This window comes from Arachis duranensis, chromosome 1, assembly GCF_000817695.3.
Source record: "Arachis duranensis cultivar V14167 chromosome 1, aradu.V14167.gnm2.J7QH, whole genome shotgun sequence".
Taxonomy (NCBI): domain Eukaryota; kingdom Viridiplantae; phylum Streptophyta; class Magnoliopsida; order Fabales; family Fabaceae; genus Arachis; species Arachis duranensis.
In genome coordinates, this window is record NC_029772.3 from 12337990 (window position 1) to 12350771 (window position 12782).

The 12782-nt window shown below is 38.8% G+C and overlaps 1 protein-coding gene across 1 annotated transcript in view; it reads right to left on the bottom strand.

Moving 5' to 3' along the window:
- The window catches only part of LOC107475373 (protein NPG1), a 4105-nt gene extending 710 nt beyond the window's left edge, over positions 1-3395 (bottom strand). Inside the window, exons 1-5 of the mRNA XM_016095003.3 lie at positions 3199-3395; positions 2608-2770; positions 1826-2066; positions 526-1736; positions 180-324 (exon numbers count right to left, since the gene is read on the bottom strand). Of these exons, the coding sequence (XP_015950489.1) occupies positions 180-324; positions 526-1736; positions 1826-2066; positions 2608-2760 (1750 nt within the window). The 5' untranslated portion in view covers positions 2761-2770; positions 3199-3395. The remainder of the gene's footprint in view (positions 1-179; positions 325-525; positions 1737-1825; positions 2067-2607; positions 2771-3198) is intronic.
- Between the last annotated feature and the right edge of the window lie 9387 nt (positions 3396-12782).

A 12782-nucleotide genomic window follows, 5' to 3' on the forward strand; every position in this document is an offset into this window, starting at 1 on the left:
AAAAAAAAAAAAATCAAACATTAAAGCCATTCAACCACATTATTCTATAGCCTTCTGACTGATTCCAGCTTCTGATGGGATTATGCTCTACCAACAGATAAAGGATCTGTTCTTGCCTCACAAAGTATGTTCAACATGCCGAAATAGAAAATCTAACAGCAAAAAGGTTCTGTTCTTGCCTTCAGTGTGCGCTGTAGCTGCTGAGTGCTCCTTTAATTCTCTGGCCTTTTGCAAACATATTTCAGCATCCTTCCAGTGAGAAAGGCTTGCATATAAATTCGCGAGGCCATGCCAGACATCATATTCGTCTACCTTGTCATCCACCTGCGAAGAGTTAATAATAAAGGTGAAAAATCATTTCAATGATTAGTCATACAAAGCTATGAACATATCTGTTGGAGAAAACCGATTCAATTTTTCATTCAATCATTTTAAACAACAATTTGATATAATGTGACTAGCTATTATCAAATTTAAATAAACTAAGGGCTGGAAGAGACAAAAAGTTGGCACACAGAATATTACCTGTGAACTAATTCTGAGAGGTCCAAAGGATTTCCTCTGGGCTTGAACCAATGCAAGAAGGTATCGGTAAGTTTCAATAGCATCCATGGGTCGTGATTGGGAAATCTTCAGCTTCGCTTTCAACCTGAGAAGTGGACCTTGCTCCCATTTTGCAGTCTCATCTAAAGCAGCATCTGTCACCACTTCAGCCTCTGAAAATCTTTTCTGTGCAGACAAAACTAGAGCCAGCAATCTCCATCCTTTCAATACAGATCCACCAGTTTCATCAAAGAACTGCTTCGCATAGCGTAAAGCTGCAGGCAGATTTCGGTGCTCTGCATATTGAACAGCTAACTCAAAAATTAGATCAGAATTCTTTTGCTCCAATCTAGCTGCCTCGTCCAATGATTGGAGAGCTTTGGCCTGAAGATGAGACCTCTCGTAGTCAGAGGAAGCAGCCTTAGCTTGCTTTCCCAGGCAAAGTCCCAACATCCGAAGGCTTACGCCTCTTAAATGCTCGTCTAGACCCCGAGCGTTATTGACTGCCCTCTGGGCATAGCCTGCACCCTCTGCAGCAAGATGAGGATCCTCACTGCAAATTCTAGCAGCCAATAATAATGCTATCATGTCATTCGGTCGTTCATGTCGGTGCAGAGACTTTCTTAGCAGATCCAAAGCAGTTTTGCTTTGTCCAGCTGCACTGAGAGACAGCGCTAATGAATTCCAACGGTCAATACGATGATATACACCAGGAATCAACTCTTCAAGTTGTTTTGCTAAAACAGAGGTTTGGCCACATGCTGAAAGTGCAAATGTCAGGTGTTCCATTACCGAGGGGTCCCATTTTGTCTTTCCAAGACAAAACTTTCTCACAAGAATCATTAGAAGCAGAATCGCCTCTTCCAGATTATTTTTAGGTACATATGACCCTTCAGTCTGAACTGCCAAACTGGGTGGATTTGCCTCCACGCCGCTGTACAGCAAAAACATAGCAAATGCTTTCTGAATTCTTGCACAGCAATCATTATCAAGGTTCCATTGACTAAGAAGGGAATTCCTATATGCAGATATTGCCTCGGGATAGCAACCGGCCTCTTTCCAAAGCTCTGGAAGGAGCTCTACGGCATGGCTGACTATCTCTTGCAATTTACTGTCCACTTGAGCATCAGGTATACCTTGAGAAAATATCTTTTCAACAGCATCAAGTACACGCTTGCACTCACTAGCAGCATCTACATTATCAATGTGACTCAAATTTCAAAAATAAATAAAAAAAGTGGAGAAGGATTGGAGCAATTATTCCTGTTCAGAAAAAAATTACCATTGAACTTTCCCAGCTTTTGTAGAGACTTGGATTTTAAGAAGATGGCTTCGAGCACCAAACTAGCAGCATGCTGAGAGCTCGTGGAAGTTGAGCCACCTCCTTTCTTGGCTGGTTTATCAGAAAGGGAAGATTGCAATCGCTGTATGGCTGCTTGAAGATCTATCCCATCAAACACACGAAGAGCCCCTTCGACATTACCTCGTTGATACTCTAGCTTTCCAAGAAGAGCTCTTGCTTCCTGTTAAAATTTAACAGATCATATAGCGTATCCCAAGCATGTGATTGAATTATTGAGGGAAAAATAAATAAATACAAGAACAAACAGGGCATGTAAAATCTTCATATTTATTAAATTACTAAAGATAATGGTAATTGACAAGTATTGCCATATGCAATGTAAGAATGGGACCTGGCATCAGAGTCTTGTACCCCAAGACAAATCACTTGTCTCGATAGCTAGCTCCAGAATGGGGATAGCAGGGGGACAAAGTGCAGAATTCTTGTTTAGACATTTAGTTAGGCTAATGAGTAACATCTCATTTACACAATACACTTGCGGATGTGACACAAGATGGTTAAAAATAAAACAAGGGTTCTTTGAAAAAGTAATGAAATGATTGCTGCAATCATTAGGCAACAAAAAAGGCATGACATTAAATATCAGCTTTCTCCATGGTTCTCTGAAATTACTACTTGACAATACAAAATCATAAAGCAACAAAAACCAGGTCTTGCCAAATAACTACCATAAAGCATAGAATTAGAAAACAAAATTTGACCTCAAAATTGAGAGACAAGCCTTCTCGCAATGCTGATTCTGCTTCTTGAATATTCCCTTCATCAAGCTTAGCCTCAACTTCTGATGTTTTAATGCTGTTTCCATTTGCACGCACCTCTCGAACCGACGAACCCCCACTCTCACCAGACTCCATCAATCATTTCCTGCACATACACACACATTCATTCACCGTTTCCTCATAATAAGTCTCTTTTATTTGTTCCCAAAACCCCGTTCAGCTTCAACGCATTCATTCCTCACATCACACATCAAACTTCCAAATAATTTCTTTTTCAAAAAAGAAAAGGTTTCAGAAGAAATATAACGAAATCAGGGAAGAACCCTGTCTGAAACGACACCATTTCCCACGACATTGCTTCGGAACGGATTGAAAACAATGCCATTCGAGGCTGGATCGTTTCTTGGTGTGATTGGGTTCGATTAAGAAAATGCTAAAAGAATGAAACTTTAGGCTATGAGGAATCAAACTTGTGAGTCAAAATGAATTGGGAAAAAAATACAGATCTAGAGAGGAATGTGGGAAATGCAAGAAAATGGTGGAGAAAGAAAAAACGACCGTAGTAGAACTCACCGAAAAAGAACAAACCAATGCGGGTTAGGAAGAAGGTTGAGGAAAAAATGCTACAATGTTTTCTGAAACGCGATCTTGGGTTCCTTCGGAATTGGACTTTGTTGTTTGTTGTTTTGTTGAGATTTGATCAAAAATGTGTTCCAAGGGAAGAGGAGCTGGCTTAGTTTTGTTTTGTCTTTTGTTGTGAGAGAGAACGAAAATAAAAGTAATAAAATTACAAAAAAAAAAAGGAAGAAAAACAAACCAAAGTACCATACCGAAGTACTAATAAATAATAACGAGTGACAAGAAGAAAAAAAGGAAAATGGGGAGGGTGATGAGTTGGTCGGGTCAACACAAAAAGTTACTATTTTTCCAAAAATTTTAATGTGTATAAATGATAATAATAGGATTTAGTAAAATTTTTTTTAAAAATTTAAGTTGATTATATTAAAGAACAATTTTGTTATTTACATATTTGTTAATATATATTTTCGATCTTAAATTTTTTAATTTAAAAAATACAAATTGATTTTAAAAAGTATTGAAAGTATAAGCATACAATTTTTTAATTTATCAAATAAAATTATAGGAAAGATACAATTCTAAATTTTGAATGAATATAAATTACTTTGTTTCATAATTATTCCCTTAGACGCTTTTCTACTAAAACAATGTAAACTCACCCGTAGAATGTTGCAAAAGAAGCTGGATGATAATGCCTCTTCGATTTGCTGAATGAATGGCCAAAATATACTTAATTAGTAATCATCGTGAAAACGTATTGTGTTTTAATAAATTAACTTATAAAAAAAATTAATGTACATAAATTGATTATTCTTTACAAATCACAAGGAACTTGCATGTATATATAGAATAAAACCCATTTAAAAGGCGAAAATAAAATTAATCTTTTTATAAAACAATTTGTTCTTATCCGATTCTTTTAGACACATATCCTTGAAAATTTTAGAAGCACGGTAATCATTTCTAGTATTCGTTCTAATCACAGGACGTTAATTTATTTACAGAACTTGTGAAATAGAGAATAATTATTCAACAAGCTTTTTGCTTTTGTGATGGTAATATATACACTATAATAATCACGCTAAATATTTATTCAATGTTTTATTGTTTGATATTCAAATATATGAGATTTGAGATTTGCCGCCTTTGACATGCCAAGGGCTGAGGTTTGAAAATATTTTTTTAAAAAAATATAGGTAGACAATAAAAATATTAAACAATATTAACAATAGATATATCGAATATTTAATTTACTAGGTGTACAGATGATTATTCTAATATTAAGATTTAGGTAGGTAATTTAAAAATGTAATATATTTTTATTTTATTGGACCTATTATTCATATTACTTACAAAAATTATTATTTATCTAACAAAATCTTATTTTTTATTGTTATTTTTAATCAATTAATCATTAATACAAGTTAATATTGCTATTTAATTTGCTTTATTTATTTATGGTGCATAAGTTTGTTAATAGTAATACATTAAACTAAATTTAGTACGAATAAAGTTCTAGATAAAGTATAAATAATACATATACTAACACACGATAATTAATACCTAATTAAACGGTGACAGGTTGTAGAAGAAGAAAAAATAGTGGAATCTAAGATTATTTTTGTAGTCATTATTGCGTTGTTGGTGATAGCTTTAATTTATTGAAACCCAAAGATGGGTGTGGGCTGAGACTTGAGAGTAGAAAGGAGCATACAACACTTGTTGAAATGAATACAATCAAAGCACATATTTAATTAAGACCATGATGTATGATTGATGATTCATATACAAATACAACGTATCATACTGATTCGTACCGAATATCTCGGAGCCACGTTATACTTCGAAAAGACTACATTTTGCAAATAATGTAATAAAGATTAGGTCAATAAGGCGTGATTCGACTCCACGAGATATATCCGCAATAGTGAAGAAATCTTGGGCGAAACAACGTATTCATATTTCAACTTTAAATATCACCACGCAAACGACCTAAGACACACATCGAATACACACAAAAAACTTTATTTTCGTAACTAGTGTTATTATTGATTTTTTATCACGGACTATTTTAAGTATTGAAGTCCTTTTTGCAGGTGCTCCACACTGTCCGGATAAGAAAGGAATTTGCGGCGCAGACGCTTGGAGAAGAGCATCACCAATACTCTCCCTCTGACACCGACCTATACCTCGGAGCCAAGTCCCAAACAAGAATATTTGGTGCACACCGTGGAGCCATCGCCTCATTTTTTAATTTTTATAACACCTCTATATCCGTCTTGTACTCTTTTCAGAGGCTGAAGCATGACGGACCTTTCAGAGACTCAGCAACCCCCTCAAACCAATGCCAACCTCATGGCCGCCAGTGTTATTCTACTAGCAGAAAATCAACAGATGGTCGAGCCGTTAGCAACAATACAGAACGATGGTGAAAGGAATAATGACAAGAAGAAGGAAAATGCCTATCAATACGAAGAACATCAGTCAGAGTCCAATGCAAAGACAGGGAAAACACCCACCAAAACAGGAAGACGACGAACCAATCTTTTTTCCGAAGAAATAATGAATTTCAAAATGACTAAAAATCTTACACTCCCCGTGACTTTGGCACCATACATGTCACAAAATTTGAGTCTATGATATTCCTCAATAGTGACTCCGATCCCATTTTTTGTCGATCTTTTCCAACTTTTTTAGGTGGAGCTGCCTTATTATGGTTTTTTAATTTGCCTGCAAGTTCCATAACCAGTTTCGACGAGTTCGCCATGTTGTTCATAAATCATTTTGCAGCATCCAAAATCTATGTGCGAGACTCAGACTACCTCAGCACAATCAAGCAAGGATAGTACGAAAGCCTGAAATACTACATGACACGCTTCACAACAGCAGCCATGGAGATTCCTAACCTTAATCCAGAAATGCAGTTGCACGCTATCAAGAGTGGCCTCCGACCTGGAAAATCTTAGAAAGCTATCGCCGTTGCAAAATCGAAGACAATGGAGGAGTTCCGAGACAAAGCGACTGGACAAATCAAAATAGAAGAGCTACGTGAAACTCGAAGGAATGAGAGACCACCATTTAGGAAGGAAGAAGACAAGCCTTACAGGTCCCAGAATAAAGACTCTAAAAAGCCCTTTAAGCTAGCTCCAAAATTCAATTCATATACCAAGTTCAATACCAAAAGGGAGGACATAATCAAAAAAATCCTTCATAATAAGCTCATAAGACCGCCAAGCAGAGCAGGTACATACCAAGACCAAAGGTATGTTGACAAAACGAAGCACTGCCCTTTTCATCAAAAGTTCGACCACACCACAGATGAATGTGTAGTGGCTAAAGACACTCTAGAAAGGCTGGCATGACAAGGGTTGCTGGACAAATACATCGGTAGCCGAGTACAGAAAGATTCGCCAACCTCGGAGGAGGTAGAACACCTGAAGACAAGAAACGAAAAGTCTCAATGGCAGAGAAGTCAATCACCAAAGAAAATCATTAATTATATTTCAGGAGGTTTCCCATGCGGTGGAGAAACAAGCTCGGCCAGAAAAAAGAAGTTACAGGACTATGTTAACAGCACAAGATAAGATGTCATCTGAAGTACCTAAACCCCGAATTCCCGATATAACATTCACAAGCAAGGACTTTGAGACTAAGGTCCCTAACCTCAACGATCTTGTCGTCATCTTGGTAACAACTGGAACCCTCCTAATCCGGAAGGTCCTATTGGACCAAGGTAGCAGTGTCGATGTAATGTTCCTATCAACCTTCAAGAAGATGCAATTGAACGAAAAAGTGTTACAACCATCCTCCGGCGAACTAGTTGGATTCTCAGGGGAGAGAGTTCCTGTAACAGGTTACGTTTGGGTGAGGACAACCTTAGGCGAACATCCACAATAAAAAACTTTGGACATTCAATATTTAATTGTTGACTGTTTTAGTCCTTATAATATTATTTTAGGGAGACCATCTTTAAAAGCTTTTGGAGCTATAGTCTCCACTATTCACTTGTGTGTTAAGTTCTGTTCAGAGGAAGGAACTATAGCAATAGTATATTCAGACATAAAGGAAGCAAGACAATGTTACAATGTAGGCCTAAAAATGAACCAGGCGCCGATGACGAGAACAAATTCAGTATACAACACCAACGACATACCAGAACTTGCCAAGCTCGACCCTCGTGTCAACCATGATCAACGGCCTACCCCGATAGACGATCTGAAAAAGGTAAGTCTAACAAACTATGAAAATCAATACACTCACATCAGTTCCACTTTACTTGTAGGATACACGAACCAAATAGCAGACTTGCTACAAGCCAATGTTGACCTCTTCGCCTGGACCCCGTCAGACATGCAGGGAATACACCCAGAGGTCATATGCCACAAATTAGCTCTGGATCCCAAAGCTCGGCCGATAAAGCAAAAGAAAAGGCATCTCGGACAAGAAAAAGCTGAAGCAGTGACTAAGGAGGTACAAAAATTATTAAGTGCAGGTTTCATCCGGGAACTGCGTTTCACGTCGTGGCTGGCAAATATCGTGATGGTAAAAAAGAACTCAGGAAAATGGAAAATGTGTATAGACTTCACCGATCTTTAACCGGGCCGGTCCAAAAGACTCCTACCCATTGCCGTGCATTGACAAGCTCGTTGACAGTACTTCTGGGTATCAGATATTGAGCTTCGTGGACGCGTATTCAGGTTACAACCAGATACTCATGCACCCTTCAGACGAGGATAAAATAGCCTTCATCACCGACCATGGGAACTTTTACTACAAAGTTATGCCATTCGGCCTCAAGAACGCTGGTGCAACCTACCAACGTCTGATGGACAATGTTTTCCAGAAGCAGATCGGCAAGAACATGGAAGTTTATGTGGACGATATAGTTGTAAAATTGGACACTCAAGAAAGCATTTGGCCGACCTTAAAGAAGTCTTCGGCCAATTAAGAAAATACAACATGTGCCTCAACCCAGAGAAGTGTGCATTCAGAGTTCAAGGAGGAAAGTTTCCAGGGTTTATGCTAACCCACAGGGGAATAGAGGCAAATCCTGATAAATACAAAGTGGCCTTAGACATGAAGTCACCGTCAACAATCAAGGAAGTACAGCAGCTCACAGGGAGGTCGGCAGCCTTATCAAGATTCCTGCCAACGATGGCGATGAAATCAACTCATTTCTTCAACATATTGCGAAAGTCAAACAAGTTCGAATGGTCGGACGAATGCGAGACAACGTTCTTCGAGGTCAAACAAATCCTATCATCCCAGCCAGTCTTAACAAAACCAACGCCGGTAATCCACTCTACCTGTATCTTTCAGTTTCTATTAATTCTATTTCATCTGTCTTTGTAACAGAAACAGGTCGAGAAAAGAGCCCAGTGTACTTTGTAAGCAAAATCTTACAGAACGCAGAAATGAGATACCCGATAATCGAAAAGCTCGCTTATACACTAATAACCACGGCCCGACGCTTAAGGCATTATTTTCAAAGCCACAAGATAATAGTACGAACAAACCAACCATTAAGCATGACCTCGCCAAAAAACTGACCAAATGGTATATTGAGCTATCCGAATATGATGTACAATATCAAGCTTGGAGCTCATTGAAATCGCAAACATTAGCTGACTTCGTAGCAGAGCTAACATCAAGCGAAGATATACACCCAGAATGGGAGCTATATGTGGATGGTGCATCCAATAAAGACGGCGGAGGAGCGGGGATAGTCCTCAAGGATAAGGAAGGAATCTCAACCGAGCAATCAATAAAGTACATGTTTCCAGTCAGCAACAATCAATCTGAATATGAAGCACTCCTAGCCGGCATGGGCCTAGCAAAAGAGTGTGGGACACAAAACATCAAGGTCTACTGTGACTCTCTTCTAGTAGTTCAATAGGTAAACGACGTATTTTAGGTATGCGAACCTTCGTTAGAACAATACTATGCACAGGTGAAATATTCAACTCAGCAATTTAAACACTTTGAAATAATACATATAAATAGAAATGACAATCATAGAGCCGATGTGTTGTCTAAGCTAGCTACATCTAGAAAAGTAGGAATACAACCTAATCTGTCACAAATAACACTAAAACTACCTAGCATATGCAACAACCTTGTTATGAGTATGTCACAGGAACAAGATTGGAGAACACCTTACATCGAATTTTTAAAGTATGGGAAAATGCCACAGGTGGAAAAAAGCCCCAAGCTCTTTCAGAGGAGAGCAAGCTTCTTCACCATCATTGAAGATGATCTTTATAGAAGAGGATTCTCTCGACGCTTGCTCAAATGCTTAGAAAATGAAGACGCCACCCTAGCAATGGAAGAGGCGAAGGAATTTGTGGCACATATATCGGAGGCCGAAGCCTTTCGGCGAAAATACCGAGAGCAGGATACTACTGGCCGTCATTAAAGAAAGACTGTCTCGAGAAAGTTCGAAGATATGATAACTGCCAAAAGTGTGCACCAATCATTCATAATCCAGTCGATACGTTACACACCACAGAGATCGGATGGCCATTCCACAAATAGGGGCTAGATATACTCGACCCTTTCCCAATTTCTAAAGTTCAGGTGAAATTTCTGCTAGTGGCAATCGACTATTTTACAAAGTGGATAGAGGCCCAACCACTAGCCAAAATAACGTCGGACAAGGTAAAAGGTTTCATTTGGAAATTTATTATATGCCGATATGGATTACCTATGGATATTGTCACTGATAATCGTAGGCAATTCACCGATAAGAAAATAGCTTATTTTCTACGAAATTTAAATATAAAGAACCATTTTTCTTCGGTCGAGTACCCACAATCCAATGGGCTCGCCGAAGCAGCTAATAAGGTCATTTTGCAGGCTTTAAGGAAAAAAGTAACAATCGCCAAAGGAGGGTGGGCAGAATTAATACCTTAAATCCTTTAGGGGTACAACAACACCCCACAATGCTCGACTAAGAAAACACCTTTCAGGCTAATGTTCAGATCTAACACCATGATTCTGGTAGAAATATCTCAAGGATCAATCAGGACGAATTATTTTGATGAAGATACAAACAGCCAAACAAGAAAAACCGAATTGGATACACTAGAAGAAGTACGAGAAGAATCAAGGATAAGACATGAAGCGATTCAACTTATGGTCCAATGCAAATATAACATGAAGGTCAAACCTCGGCTGTTACATCAAGGAGACCTCGTTCTCTGATGCCTTAAGGACGTCCGAAAGCCACCAAGGGAGGGCAAGCTTGCTGCCATCTGGGAGGGCCCTTTCCGAGTTATAAAAGTACACAGCCGAGGTGCATATTCCTTGCAAACTCTAAAAGGAATCGACTTACAAACACATGGAACATTTCTTCATTAAGATTGTATCATACTTAGTTGCTTATTAAACACTTGAAGCTCGGACGATACTCTTTTTCCTACTTCCGAGGTTTTATCCCAAAGAAGAGTTTTACTCAGGGAGGTTTTAATGAGGCCGACCACTTCAAGAATGTCAAATGTCATTCAATCCTATGAATTACCATTCAAAGTTATCAAAATCATACATTCCATTTCATGCATTCTATTCAAGCACATGCTCAACAATAAAACAGAAAGCAAACATCGCATTCACAATAGGCAGCGCAAAGAAAGCTGCATACAAAGCCAATTGAAACAAACTTTCATATATTTTATTCAGATTTCTATGAAGAAACACAAAATAAAGTCAAAAGTCAATTACAACAAAATCATTCAACAATCAACATATCAATCATTTTTAGCAACCGCACCCGCGGTCTCATCCTGGACTGCTCCTCCAGGCTCATCATCCACTAGCTTCCCATCAACAACTATCTTTGTAACGTCAAATTGGCCAACGTCAAAGTCGGGAGCAAAGACGAAAACCTGGCTTATTGCTCGGTCAAACCTGGCAGCAAACATCTCTGTCCCTTCATCTTCTAATTCTTGAACCCAAGCTGTCAGTTTTCCTTTCTAAAGATCATTTCCTTTGGCTTGTTCTTGAAGGGAACGGATTTGGTCCTGCAAAGTTCCCACTTCAACCTCCAGATCCTTCATTCTCTTTGTTATGTCCATAATGACGCTATCCCTTTCAGAAACAGACTTTTCCAGATTTTTCACCTTATCAACCTCCTTTTTTTCCTAAGTACCAAATAGCTCAATGCTACGACCAACTCAAAGAAGCCTAGTAGCCATGACCTATAAGAAGCAACATACTTAACAAAGCAAGTAATAGACAAGTCGAGAAAAACAAATTAAATCTAAAAATCCCACCTGAACTTACTGGCCAATAGTCTCGTTCTCGGAACCATTCAACAGTTGAACGTCTTGGAGGACTGCGCAACTTTCTCAGAGAAGGCCGTATAAGAAAAACGGTCACTCCATGCCGATTTTGAGCTGCCCCCAACAACGAAACCATGAAGACCCGTTTGCTTTTTCAAATTGCCCTTCACCCTAGGTGCACTAGCGAGGTCAAACCCAAAGAGAACCTTGAGCGAATCCTCAGGCTTGGAGCTCTTCCTTTTATGACCTCGGGGAATAGCACTTGATTGAGCACCATCAGCAATCACCTCTTTCACTACATTACCAACCGATATGTCTTTCCCCTCCTTTTTCTTTTCCAAAAAAATCTCATTTTTGTGAAGACAAGCTCGAAACTCTGCCACCTATAAAGAACAATGAAATGAGTCAACGCAACCAGAAAACTTAAAAGAAGGAAGACGACGGAAAAAACCCTTACCAACATAATTCCTCAACCCCTCAGCATCATTTCCAAACTTTAAAACCTTATCAATACATAAAATTTTTTCGAAAGAAAAATAAAAAAATCAAGTACTCCAACAACAGATCCTCCTCCTCCGTTCTACTAATTGCTTCTAGAACTTGCACGGGTTCAGGACACCAAAAAAAAGAGAAATTCTCCCCTAACTCAGAATCCAGAAAGAACGGATACTCCGTTTCCTTGGAACGGACCTTGAGGAACATTTCTTTGGAACTCTTAAAAGACGATTTATACAATACAAAAAAGGGAGAGACTAGGAAAACTGCTTAAGTTCACCCAGAGGCCCCTACGGACACCTTTCGCTTGAAAAAGAGAAAAGAAAACATTCAGAGTGGGGGCTGTTTCCAAAAAACCCATCACACACTCGAAGGCACGAAGAAATGCCCAAGAGTTAGGATGCAACTGTGACGGAGCACAGTTGAGCTGCGTCAAGACCGAACATTCAAAGTCAGAGAATGGAAGCTTAACGCCCAGTTCAGTAAATACACAAGTATATACATAAAAATACGCCCCCCGTTTTTCGCAAACCCTATCTTCTGCATTACAATGAACTAGTTCTAAGCCTATTCCAGACTTGGGACGAACCCAGCTCCCAACATTGAAAATGCACAGAATTTTGAAACTTTGAAGAAGGGAGGCGCGACACTTAATGTTCGCGTGCACCCACTCATACAAGTTATCCTTAACTACAACTACTTTATCCTATAGTTTTTTCATAGTCAGCAGAAGAAGACAAAAAGAAACCACACAAGAAGGTAAAAAAGGCTAACCTCTTGTTGCCATCCTCTTTAACCTGGCAA